The sequence below is a fragment of the Saccopteryx bilineata genome, chromosome 5 (assembly GCF_036850765.1).
Source record: "Saccopteryx bilineata isolate mSacBil1 chromosome 5, mSacBil1_pri_phased_curated, whole genome shotgun sequence".
Lineage (NCBI taxonomy): Eukaryota > Metazoa > Chordata > Mammalia > Chiroptera > Emballonuridae > Saccopteryx > Saccopteryx bilineata.
The window spans coordinates 220186490-220201196 of record NC_089494.1 but is presented as its reverse complement, the minus strand read 5'-3'; the positions used below and the strand labels follow the sequence as shown (position 1 = coordinate 220201196).

General features: G+C 31.3%; 1 protein-coding gene across 5 annotated transcripts in view; it reads left to right on the top strand.

Moving 5' to 3' along the window:
• ADGRL3 (adhesion G protein-coupled receptor L3) overlaps positions 1-14707 on the top strand; it is an 870179-nt gene that overhangs the window by 844074 nt on the left and 11398 nt on the right. Inside the window, exon 25 of one of the 5 annotated variants that reach the window (XM_066233203.1) lies at positions 10918-11046. The exons of the other annotated variants lie outside the window; for them this stretch is intronic. Coding sequence (XP_066089300.1) covers positions 10918-11046 — 129 coding nt within the window. The remainder of the gene's footprint in view (positions 1-10917; positions 11047-14707) is intronic. 5 annotated transcript variants of the gene reach the window in all.

Sequence of the window (14707 nt, the reverse complement as noted above, 5' to 3'; positions counted from 1 at the left end):
TCTACCAGGAGAACATATCAATGTATAGAACAAATAGAAAATCAATTTGAGCTGACTTCAATTAACTAGTGATATTATTCATTAAACTTCTTATTACATTTATGTGCTAATTCTTATTAATTTATGTGCTAATAATACTGAAATATCATATAATTCAAAATTCAAAAACAAACAAAACCTAATCATAATTTTTATCTGAAAAGATGTGCCTACTATATTATCAACTTAAATGAAATATGTAATATCCAAAGTTGCCTACCAGATTTATTACTTTTCAAATTATTTACCTTAGAAATAGATTATATTAACTTATATTTGATATTTTAAAAGTGAATAGAAATTTATTAAGTTACATAAAAATTAAAATGTGGAGGGGGAATCTACATTTAGCAAAAAAAATCTACATTTAGAAAAACAATAAATTGGCATTACTAAAACTATGTAGTATCCAATTAAAATAGTACCTGTTGAGTTGCATACACAGTAGGTGTTTATGTGGTAGGTTCTACGATTCTCATAATAGGCTTTCTTCATAATTTATCATTATAAGGAATGACGGTGCTTTATAAACTGAGACAAATTCACAGCCCCAGATAAATCACTACTGAATTAAGAAAAATTTGAGAGCATATATAGATTGAAGAAAGATAGTTAATCTTAGTATAGAAAAAAAAAATAGAAACAATATAAGTTTCCTAAAACAGCCTCAGTCTAAATAGAACGGATTTGATTATGATTATATAAGTATTTTCTGAACAACCTTGTCAAGAATACCTTTATTTTTAAATATCTCCTTTTCATTTATATCTAATTTGCCCAGATCTAACTTTTTTCAAATGTAGGAGCTAAATTTAAAATTCAGATTTTAGCCAGGATAGACCTTCTGCATGTAGCTTATATAATTGGTACAATATAAGAAAGTACACCAATATAAGGCAGATAAGTATATGAAAAGCCATATTTTCTTCACATTGGTAAAATTTTTATATTGTTAAATAGCTATACTTTTGTTTGTTTGAAGTTTTGTTTTATTCAGCGAGAATACATAAGCAATGTATGATTTACAAATAAATATAACAGTGGGGTTGACAAAATACTACAAACTATGTATATGTTCTTCCTAAAAATAACTGTGATTCTCTACGATGTGCTGGTTGTTAAGCAAACTTGTCCTGTTATCCTTGGGTTCAATATTCTTTATTTTGAGTTCTATGTATTCATAAAATCCATTAGTACCACACAGAAATACATGCCTTTGACCACAAAACATGTGTTTTAGAGATGAATGGCTGTGTAGTGTAGGTTCATAATTTCTACTGCAGAACAACCACTTCCTCTATTGTGAAGCAAAGATTTATCAAGAATTCCGAGTTCCAGTTCTACCAGTGTTGGCTTGAGCAGTCAGAAAATTATAAATCGCTGCTCAGCTTTGCTTTCAGATCATTATGTAAAAAAGAACAATAAATACCTAATGGCATCAGCTTCTTCATCTGCAAGACAATTGTGTTGCATTTCATGACAATATAAAATACATAATTATAATTAAATTTATGATAAGATAATATAAAAATAATATTTAAAAGCTTTAGATAAAAATGTTAGTTTTACTTAAAGAAATTAACAAAATAAAGATCAGAACTATAAGAAAAGGACAGATACAGTTCTTACCTCAAAACTTAGACAGTGGAAAAAGGCATAAACAATACATAGTGACAAACAAAATGTTAGTGCCTACATTGTATAAACAATGTCTAAAAATCAATAAATAAAATTCAACAGCAATATATATGTGGGCAAAATGTAAGAACAGGAAATACACAGAATTGTAAACCGTTATGGCCAACAAGCTTGCAAAAAATTACCCCATCTCTCTGGTAATCAGAGAAATGTATAGTAGTAATATGAGATACTATTTCATAGTATATTGAACTAGCAAAAATGTCACTCAGCCAATACCAAGTCCCAGCTAGAATTTGAAAAATATACACTCGTCATGGAAGTGTGAATTGATACAAACACATTTGGTAGCATTTTGACAATCTGTTGTAAGTTGAAAATGTGAACAACATGTAACCCAGTAATTTGACTTCTAAGTATTTATAGTAAAATATCATTTGTCTTGAAAAGAAGACATGTATAATGCCAGTTAGTGCAAAAAAGGGGGGATAGATTAGGTAATTTCTAGGGCTTATAACTCTAACGTGCTGAATTGATATATTAAAAAAGAAGCAACACCTCGTCTTTCAGAATATTTCATTTTTTATTGAATTAACAATAACCCAATCTGTGCTCTGGAGAAAACATGTCATTGAAATCCATATTAATAGATTTCCAGTGAATGAATTAGCTATTAAAAGAAGCTAAAGTATCTTGTAACCATTTGAAAGAAATTTAATAGGCAGGTTGATTAAATTTTAATAGCAAATTTGTTGGCTATTAAAAGTACACAGTGTGATAAATCAAGATGTCAGCTATTCAATTTATGACTTTAGAAATAAATGATGAAAGAGCTCTTGGCTTTCAAGAAAATATTTCTTCTCTGTCACTTTGTAGTTTTATTAACTGTTTGAATATGAAGTGTAAAAATATAAAATTATGGCTTCTATTGTTTATAAAGTTACTTTAACATTGTTTTCCCATTGATTTGAGAGAGAGGAAGGGAAAGAAAGGGAGAGAGAAGCATCAACTTGTTGTTCCACGTAGTTGTGCACTCATTGACTGCTTCTCATAAGTGTCCTCATCAGGGATCGAACCCGTGGCCTCAGTGCAGAAGGATAATGCTCTATCCACTGAACTACCTGACCAAGGCTTTGGTAAACTTTTAAGTATAACATGAAGATTCTGTGAGTTTTATCATTATAACAACTTGGTCTTTATTTATATGGCTGTATCCATTTTATAAAATAGCCCTTTAAAACTGAACTAACCATTACTTGCAGTTTTTCTATAGAATGTATGTGTTGATATTGTTTTGTTATATTAGAAAAGTAAAATATAGGAAACAACATTTAAAATAGGCAATGCCTATTGAATCAATGTTTCATAGTTCTGGAAGCTTCTTTTATCTATTTGCATTTATTTTTTATTTATGTTATATAAATCAATACATGAATATGGTAATTAAATAATTAAACATTACAGAAAAACAAATGAGGAAAAAGTAATAAACTCTCACAAGAATCCTAATAAAATCTTATAGAAACATATTTTTGGGAGAGAATACTAAAAATTAATGATTTAAATATGTTTAAATTAAATTACCAGAGTCATGTGTGATATTGAAAACAGTATTAATATCTCTGGACTTGTGTTTCCATATATAGTGAATAATTATGGTTGATTAGGTAATGTTAAAATCTTATTTAGTTGTAAAGTCTAAGTTATCTTTCTCTGTAATGATATATTGCAGTTGATTTTGGGGTACTCAAGTCTTTGAAGAAAATAAAGCCACCGGACCTTAAATCAGAAAGAAATTTAGGGTGCAGACATGTACGTGTGCACAGTTGAGCACACAGATATATACCTAAAACATTTTACATACAATTGTAATGGTTTCAAAATTTCATAGATACCATCTCCTAGTAAGTATCCCTTGCCTTACAACTGAAGTTAGTATTCTCGTCCTATAGAAAATACTATCATTAGTGAAATTATACAGGGTGAGGCTAAAGTAGGTTTACAGTTGTTTGTATGGAAAGTAGCATGATTAATTAATAAGTAATAATACAAGAATAAACTTTTGTATTATAGTGTTTCACATACTTACAACTATAAACCTACTTTCCGCCACCCTGTATTTACTTGCACAAAATGAAGTCTCCGTTATGGGCCAGAATGAAGACAAAAGCAGAGAGGTATTACTGAATAGTAACTGTGCTATATCTATAACTCTTGACTGATGTATATCAGTCAATATAGATGATGGAATGACTTTATAAAAGAAAAATATGTCAAATCAAGGGAGAGAGAACCATGAGGGAATAGAATGGAGAATGAGGTGTATTAAGGAAAAAAGATCTGGTTAAAAGTGTTTTATTGATTGCTTCTCTGCCTTTTGGCTAAGATCAAGTGTAAAAGGGTTTTACTGAGATAAAACAGAGCATTTACTATCCTATATATTTATAAATTTCAAGAATTTGGAATCTGAAGCCTGTTGACATATGACTAGTAAAGAATGGAATGTTTGGAATCACTTGATTCGTTAAACTACCAGTCTTACAATACAAAGTTTTGTCCATTCAATACAATCAAATAAGAATGTAAGGACATTAAAAAAAAAATTGAAGTGTGAGCACCAGAACAGAGTGACAATCTAAGTTATTTTAAGAGCTTTTTAGTACACTTTTGTTAGCCTGCTGTCAGGAAGAAACGTTGTTTGAATTATGTTTCTGAATGATATAATACAGATTCAAGTGGAATCCAACTGTCATCTCTTTTTGGATCTGTTCTTTACTTCATAATTTCAAAGCACACCGATTTGCCTTAGATGTTTTTCAGTCCTGAATTATATGTGTCACATTGAACTGGCCTAGACAGTGCTGTCATTCAGAGCCTCCCAATGTCAAAACATCTATTTTATTTTCATACGGAAAGACATATAAGAGTTTTGTGGTAAAACTATACTGTACATTCAAAAAGAGTGTAGTCATTATTATTCCATTCAAATTTTATTCACTCAAAAACATTTACATCAGCCTCTATCTTCAGGTGAAAATAAAGTAAAAAAAAAAAGGACTCATCCTAAAATGACTATGATTTTACACTGAATCTCTTTCAGTCACTTTAGGGTCTTTCAAGTAATTGTAAGAAACATGATAATAAGTTTTTCATGTAGAGTACGCTTTGTATCAGACTTTCAGCAGAAATAAAGTTTTTGGGGTTGACCTTTTGTTAACAGCTTTGTTGGTGATTCACATATAATGAAATTTAATATTAATCCTTTTTCCATAGTTTTATTAAAGAGCTAACCATTGTTTCTGACAACAAATAAGCAGGTAGGACTAAACTGTTGCCAGGATTTAGTGAATCAGATATTTAAGAAACAACTTTATGTCCATAGCCACTTTGAGCTTTTCATTTTCAGCTTTGTTTCTCAATTTTAGCTTTCTATTTTGAGTCATGGATTCCCTTACCCCCACCAACTTATCATCTACAGTTAGTATGGAGGTAGCATTTTGTATTTACAAATAATTATATGTGTTTATTCTGCTTTAAAAGTTGCAATATTATAGTCCTGGTATAATGTTAGGAAGAAAGAAATCACATTAGGAATTGCACAATTAACACTCTTAAACAATTTACTTAAATTATAGAACATGATAAAATTATTTTGTTTAATTTTATGTTTTCTCAACATGTAGATTTCACATAAGTTTTTTCATTAATTAAGCAAATATTTATTGATCTCTAGCAACTATTCCAGACACTTAACATAGAACAATGAAAAAACCCTCTGTATTTCCCAGTTTCCTGGAACTTATATTCCAGTGAAAATAGCACAAAACATTTTTTTCACGACTTTGGTGTTGTAACTTTCTTCCTCACCACCGCCGTCCTCAACTTATTTGTGTCTTTAAATTGACTAACCAGTGAGCTTAACTTTGCAGCTGAAACACAGTGACAGATGGTCTGTAAACACTGATCTTCTTGGAAGTCTTCAGCAATTTCACAGCTATTAAAAGGGAGGTTTACAAATCAGAAGTTAGTTGGAGGGAAGAGGAATAGACAGGATGGACAGGACCTCGGAAAGTAGCTGTCAGAATTCAAAGGAACCTGAGTAAATTGGGCAAACAACCAGAAACAAACAGAATAGACTTCAGCAAAGACAAGTGAAATGCAGTGCAGCTCTAGAGAATAGACAATAGTAACTGCACATAAAAAGCAGAGGAAGACAGGTTCTGTGCCAGTTTTTGGTAAAAGATCTTGGCATTGGCAACAAGCTGTTTTTTGGTTTTTGGTGTTTTGTTTTGTTTTTCAACACAGTGACTGCCACCTATCAGAGTATAATGGAAATATCTAAATGTGATTGGGGAGTATAGGAACAAAGTGCTAATAACTCGTTGGAAAATTAAACTTGTTTTAGATGGCAACAGAAAAAATGACCTGTTTATGTCACTGCAAGCCCTGAGTGTCCAAGAAAAGTGTGAAAAAGGATTGACTTCTTTCACCAGGTGAATCAAATGAGAGCTAATTGATTGATTATTTGGACAAATTCCCCTTCCTTTCGAACTAAAAAACCCATAGAGCATATCTGTAACTTTATACTCCTCACAAAACATTAATCATCGAACTTTATGTTCTACTTTGGATTTCCTATTACTGAGCCCTCACTTGAATCATAACTCCATTTTCAGAACTAAAGTTAATTTCAGTGACATTAATTACATTTGTTTCAAATGGTGCATAAGGTATAAAAAGTGAGTGATGGTAAAAAAGCAACTTAAAGTAGTGATTCTTTTTCTATCAGAGGATGGTCTCCAATACCAAGGATAAAGAGGAAATATTTCTTTAAGTTTCAAAATATTTCCATAAGTTTTATGTGCTTTTAGATTTACCAACAAGTCGATGTGCAATTACAGCTACATTTCATTCATTTTGGTTATATATAATTTAACTTTCTGGATTGCACCCAGATTTGAGGAAAAACACCCTACCATATAGCTGAGATAAATATTGTTTCATTTAGCTAACAATGTAACATACCATAGCTATATACCGATGGCATTTCTACTATTGTTGCTGGCCTCCCTGCATTAATAGTTTCGCAGATAAAAGTATTTTAAGTACATCTAGAAATTTTTTTAAGAGTCAGAAATATCTAAAAAAAAGAACTTTATGCTATAAAAAATATAACCAGATGGATTATCTATAAAAATTTTGATAGCTTCACTATAATGCTATTACGGAACTCCATTTTAGTATGATTGCACTTTGTGTTTTGATTTTATATTCTTAGATTTTTATACTCTAAGTGACAAACAAAGCCCAGAATATCGAGTCACCTGCTTCTGCTTGCTTCATCCCAACAGAATGGTTTCCTTATTGTAAAGCAGAACTGATCTTTTTTTTTTTTAGTCTTTTATCTCTTATTTATTTTTCATTTTATTTACTTTTTATTGAAGTATAATTGGCATATATTAGTTTCAGGAATGCAAAATAATGATTTGATATTTGTTTATTTTGCAAAATGATTACCCCATGAGTCTAGTAAATGTCCATCACCATACAAAACTTTTTTTCTTCATACTGAAGCAGAACACCATCCTTTACATCAGCATAATAAATGAGGGTATAGAAAAACAAATGAATATTTTTTATAAGCTATATGAAGCAAGGGGGAAAGTGGCATGCAATCTTCTCAGCCTACAGTCTGTTTTTCAGTTAGTTCAAATGAATGTGTGAAAATGCAGGGAAATGTGTAGAGAGGTGGATAGAAATGCCAGCCACAAAGATTTTACCTCTTGTTTGATCTGTGAGGGAATGTTACAAATTTGAACAATTTTATATTTTTAAGGATCTTATCCTAGTTCATATTACGTTGCTTACACTTTTTATTTTCTATTCAAGTAATTGTTTAGAGTAATTTTAAAAAATAATTATTTATATTGGAAAACTAAATCTTTTTACTTGAAAAATTGGCTAGAAAAATAAATATGTGGTAGCAGGTATAACTTACATGTAATTTGGTTTTTAAAAATTTTGTGCAGACAAAATCCTATTACTTTACCAAGCTGAAATTTGTATAATATCAACAATATACATGTTTAAGATGTACAATATTTCATTTCTTATCTGATAGACATTATAGCCAATGTTTTTTTAGCTTTTCTTATTGATTTTTCATATATTTAAATCATTAATGGGAAATAATATCTAATGGACCTATTATATGATAAATTGACAATCTACCTTCACAGTGTGTAAACAAATTTAAATATCTATGTTGTACAACTGCTGCAAATAGTCATCAAGCAGTAAGTGAAAAATGTGCTAACGCTATCCTCATTCTTGGCAGGATGTGTAAGTTGCGAATACATGGCTTATTTCCTAAAAGACCTGAAACTTTCCAGCTCTGTAGATCTGACAAGCTATATTGTCCTTTAAATCAAGAGGTATTCACTACCCAATTTGAAGTTAAAATATTTGTTATTTGAGATTTTACCACAAGGCAGAGAGCTATGATTTCAAAAAAGTTAGAACTCCCAGACCAAATTTACCCTTCTTATTTTTTAATGTTTTCTACAAGTGACTATGTGTTTATGTTTATTAAATACCAATTACTTTTTTATTTTGAGATCATTGAGGATTCACTTGTAGTATATGAAATAATACAGAGATCATCTACCTTTTCCTGGGTTTTCCTCAGTAAATATCTTGTAAAACTATACTATAATATTACAGCCAGGATATTGACATTAATACAATTCACCAATTGTATGCAGATCTCTTCGATTTTTCTTATATTTAACTGTATTGTGTATGTGTTTAGTTACATGCAATTCTATCACAAGAGCAGTTTTTGTGTATACCACCACAGTCAAGATCCAGAGCCATTCCATCACCATAAGAATGCCTCATGTTGCTTTTTTATGACCATACCACTTACCACCTCCTTCCATCTCTAAACCCTTGTGATCACTAATTTCAAGAATGTTATATATAGCCTGACCAGGCAGTGGCACAGTGGATAGAGTGTTGGATTGGGATGCGGAGGACCCAGGTTCCAGACCCCGATGTCACCAGCTTGAGTGCGGGCTCATCTGGTTTGAGCAAAGGTCACCAGCTTGAACCCAAGGTCGCTGGCTTGAGCAAGGATTACTCGGTCTGCTGTAGCCCCACAGTCAAGGCACATATGAGAAAGCAATCAATGAACAACTAGTGTCGCAATGAAAAACTAATGATTGATGCTTCTCATCTCTCTCCGTTCCTGTCTGTCCCTCGATCTCTCTCTTTGTTTCTGTAAAAAAAAAAAAAAAAAAAAAAAGTTATATATAAAACTAAATTATATAGCATATAACCTTTGGGATTATCTCTTTTACTCAGTATAATTATCTATAGATTCATAGATTCATTCAGGCGTCCCCAAACTGCGGCCCCCTGAGGCCATTTATCCGGCCCCCCGCTGCACTTCTGGAAGGGGCACCTCTTTCATTGGTGGTCAGTGAGAGGAGCACTGTATGTGGTGGCCCTCCAATGGTCTGTGGGACAGTGAACTGGCCCCCTGAGTAAAAAGTTTGGGGACCCCTGAATGGTTATTATGTGCATCAATAGTTTGTTCCTTTTTATTGCTATGTAGTGATTCATGTTATAAGTACATTACAGATTTTTTAACCAGCCACCAATTGAAGGACATCTTGGCTGTTTATTATCATGTGCTTTTACAAATAAACCTGCCATGAGCCTCCAAGTGCAGGTTTCTGTGTAAACTTAAATTTACATTTTTCTAGGATAAAAGTCCAAGGGTACAATTGACGAGGGGTGAGGGGTAGTATGATTATACTTTTAGTTTCATAAGAAACTGCCAAACTATTTTCCAGAGTAGCAATACTGGTTTACATTCCCAACAGCAACATATGAGTGATCCAGTTTCTCTTCATCTTTGCCAGCATTTGATATTGTCACTATTTTTATTTTAAATATATGGTAATATCTCATTGCAATTTTAATGTTTTTTCCTAAATATTAATAGCATTTCTTTTACTGAGCTTGTTTGCCATCTTTATATTCTTTTCCATGAAATGTCTGTTTTGCCTTTGGCCCACTTCTAACTGCAATGTTTTTGTGTATGTGTGTTTACCGTTTTTTTAATTATTGACTTTTGAGAGATATTCTACATTCCAGACACTGGCTCTTTGTTGAATTGCCAATATTTGTAAATTTTCTGCAAATATATTCTCCTCATCTATTTATTATATTTTCATTCTCTATATATTTAAATTAGCATATACTAATATGTTTAACTTATTCCTATAAATTTGTATTTTTCTTTCCTCAGTCATTTTTTTTCTTCATCTAACATAAATACACATTCTGCCTATCATTACCATACGTGCCCTAATTATACTTAATAAAACTGCTCCTCTGATTTTTTTGCTTTATGTTTAAGTGGCTTTGAAGGGTGTGAGGTCACAGCTCATACTGATGGTATGTTAGAAATCAAGTACATCGGTTCACAAGAATCTTTGTTACTTTGTTATGCCAAAGTCTGATCAACCAGTTGGAAAATGGAAAATAGAATTATATATGTTGCTTGATACCATAAAGTTAATATTTATTTAAAATGTTTTAAAATATCCATATGAACATTTTATCAGATTTATGTTTACCAAATTAGTATGCTTATTATAGTGTACTAATAAGAGTGATTATATTTTATTTCTTTCAATTTAAATAATTACTCTTCATAAAATTTTAGGAAATGTCAAATTCTTCTGTTGTGTCAACAACTGCTCTCCAAATGAGGGTTTTATCATAAATGGCGCCTTTTGTTCTTTTTTACTTTCATTTGAAAGCAACCCAGTGGTTTCTGTTAATGAAGGGATGATTTATTGAATTTTAGCTTTTATTTTCAACTTTTTTTTTCAATTTTTATTCTGCGTTTTGTTTGTGTGAAAGATTGTATTTTACTTTTTTTATTTTAATTTTTAGCAAGCATGGGAATATATTCTTGCTTATACTTTGAAAAAGAGAACATCCGAAATGTGGCTTAATCAACATTGTAAACCATTTTAATTCTTTTGGATATGTGCATTGTTGGAAATGTGTGCTTAAGCTGCATATATTTTTTAGTCTAATTAGCTGGCTGCCTGTAATCAGGACTATATCAACTGTTGTCATTCTAAATGTTTCCTTTCTTTTTTTTAAACACATTTGCCTGATTGACCTTTTTTTCTCTGTCTTTCTATGGGGCTGCTCCAGGAGTCATGGCTAATCATCTTATAAGCAATGCTCTGCTTCGTCCGCATGGTACTAACAATCCCTATAATACATTGCTTGGGGAACCGGCGGTCTGTAACAACCCTTCTGTCAGCATGTACAACGCACAAGGTGTGCTGGAGTTTATCTTGATTTTTTCAAGTGAGAGTCCCATTTTATGTAGCTTTTATGGCCACATTCTTTTTTTTTTTTCCTTCCTCCTGACTTTTCTTTCTTTTGGAAGCAGACACACAGATTCCTTTCACCTTCTACCGCTCTCGGAACTTTTATTTTCCATTTTCCTTAGGTTTTTCCATAGTAAGAAATGGATGGCTTCCTTCTGATAAACAAATGCTTGATTCATCAATATGTGTTTGTTTCTTTGTAATGTTATAAAATGTGTTGCTGCTTGTCGGTTCTTTTTGTGTTATTGATTAATTTCTATAATAAATACCTATGTATTTATTTTGAGAAATGAGATATTTACCTAAGGTAAGTATCATAAAGGAACACTTGATCCAAAAGTCTTAAGGTTATAAGATCAAGTAAATATTCATATTCTGTTATACCATGAAGCACACTCTAGGCACAAAGCATCAGTACTGAGAAAGCATTAATATCACTCCAGGAAAAATTACATTGAACTAAAAACTTGGAGGAAAGAGCAATGAACTCAATAGTAATAGAACAGGCTCTACCCTAGCTCTCTATTGCCCATATGAACTGGTTCAGGAAAGTCACAAAATCCTTTATCTACTGTGTCCCCATGTTAAAAACACTTTTGAATATGATTCCTCTATATCTTCTGCTTTTAAATGATATAAAAGGTAATTGCCTATCAAACAGATTAGCATAAATCTCTTTAAACCACTTATAAGCATTTGGATGTGGCCTTACCTTCCCAAGAATAAAAAATCTTCTGAGACAAGACATTGAAATATCCATATCATATGTAAAGAGACGACAGGAAAAAATATTCAAAAAATTTTCTATAAAAGAAAAATTCTAATCAGTGATCAACTTATGTAAAATTATATGTGAAAAACAATTCCCTATAAACACAGAGACTTCCAAGATTCCTTCAAGTTGGATGTGATAGATTAGTTTATGTATTTTACATTTACAGGAAGTTTTGAGTAAAATTTCTATTGTCCTCTGAGAATGTGGGAGTTTTTGGCCTGTCTTTCTTTCTCAGTTAGAGGTAAAAGATTAGGGACATGATAGAGTAAAATTTGATGTGAATGCCCATTGCCAAAAAGCGTGCTCATTTCACCATGACCATTGGGTGTCTAAACCATCTGAACTTGCCAGGTGACACCGTGCCAAATACAAAGAATGATTTAAATTTTTCTAAATCCCAAAGTCATGCAAAGAGAAGTGACTCCAGGAATACAATCAAGTAGCTTGTAAATAGGATTAAATAATTAAGCAAACTCTAAGAAACTTTAAATTTTATAAACTTTCTTAATGCCTAAATGTCTAAGAAGCACAAAATTTTAGAATCAAAAGATGTAATAGAGCTCATTGGATCCTTTTTATGACATTGCTGACATTCTGTCAGTCTGTGCTTAAGTGTTTTCTCTAATAGAACCCTTCCCAGCTCAGAACTGATTTTGAACAATAAGGGGTTAGGAACACTCAACCCTCTATGCAGTCTATATTATAAACTGTAATGAAGATATATTTACAATATTTATTGAAAAAATCCACATGTCCGTTGACCCTCACAATTCAAACCCATGTTTTTGTTCAAGGGTCAACTGCATTCAGTTGTTGAAATACTCTATTTGTTGTATATATATTTTTTTCCTTCCACTGAGCTGAAATTTGCCTCTGGCCATGAAGCTTAGATTTTTCCTCTATTCCAAAGCAAAGAGTAAAGCATTCTGCTCTTTGTGGCAGTCCTTTAAATACTTGAAAGCAGCTAACCTGTCTTTTTTTAGTCCTCTATTTCCTGAGTAAAATAACCCCAGTGTCATCAACATGAGATAGTTTCTTGGTTTTTCTTTATAGTCACCTCCTCCTCTAAATTTTCTCTTATTCATCAATGTTTCTATTTCATTGTAGCACTCAATGAAATTTACGTTACACACTGCACCAGATGTGATTGGGAAGAACAGCTTAGCAGACTTTATAAAGGGCTTTTTTATATTAGGCTATGTGACAGATAATTGTGTCATCGTGAACATTTTAAAGTGTGCTGATATAGTAAATTTTGAATGATGTTAAATGAAGATTTATAGCATATCTGCAAATTAAATCTATTCTACATTATTTATGCAAAGAGTAGTTGGATATTGTTTCAAAACAAGAACAAATTTGGATCACATTTTTTTAGCTTTTTTGACAATTCTGATATAATTTTCAGTGTCTTATATAATGAAAAAATTATTCTATATATTTTTCTTAATTCATTATTTTCCTTCTTAATTTATTTTTATCGGTATCCTAAATTAGGAGATTGTTTAAAAAGATGAATCACTTCAATAAACTCTATCAAATTTAAATTCTCATGATGCAAACTTTAAAATAATATATAAAGTTTTATTTCTATGGTAATTATTACTAGATATTGCTATTGAGATTATCAATAAATACACAAATATTCTTCTGAATGGATTTGTCATTTTGTTCAGTAAATTAAATCATTTCTATGAATTTTCATAATAATATAGTAAATAATTTTAATAATGTTTTCTAGAGTCAGAATTGGAATTGTTCAGCTATTTGATGTTTTAGTATTTTTAAGATGTTAACAAACTGTGGTACTGCTTAAAATAATTCTTTTCACCACTGACCCCAAATAAATCTCAGTGATTGTCATATTGCTACTAATCTTATGCTTTCAGATGAATGCACTTATATTCTAACTGGCAAGGTGAAATCTTACATGAAATATAGGTGGCTCGGTATGTACTGGAGTGGTTTATGTTGAATTACCACTTGGTTCTGTTCTATGGGTCCTCTGATTCAGTTGCACCAATGCCATTCAAGCAAAGAAGCATTCAGATTTCAAGTATCCATTTTTGTTTGTAATGCCTTTATTTAAAATATATAAAGATGTATTTATAGTTTTACTGAAGCTTATCAAGTTAGGAATAAAGATGAATAATATACTTATATTGAATTTATATCATCTAGAAATATTTAAAACTTCATGGATTATTATCTTCTTGTCAATATTGGACAATTCAATTTTTGTATAATCAATTTCATTATAGATAAACCTGTCAACAAAACATAATACAGAGAGGAAGTCATGATTTTATAGAAATCATTTACATTTTAAAGTAATTTAATTCCATTCTAAAACTTTAAAGACATATCCTTAGGATGGGATATAATGAGGAATACATTATACATTAGAGTTGGTGAGAAGACAAGGTTACATTATAAAATATATACATAAATATGCACAGCCAAAGGCAGATGTGAAGAGAAAGAGATAGTACTACCCAGAGCAAATCCAGGAGATTCCCTTTCTGATTCCAGTTCTGCCACTATTCACAGGGTGCTTAGAGAAGGCTCAGCTTGTCTTGGCTGCAATTTCCTCATAGCTGAAAAGCAGGAATTGAGATTGTTATGTCTCATGTGCTTTCTAGTTTTAAAATTCTGTCATTTAAGGAAGGAACTATAATGACCCTACAAACGGTTTCCCTCTGTGTTTTACTGATTTGTCTTTTTCCAGTTCTCTTTCTAAAGCTATTTTGAAAATTTAAAAGAAATTCCTCTGCATTTTGAAATCCTGTTGGTTTTTTGCTGAGAAACAAATGTACATTTAAAGTACAAACAC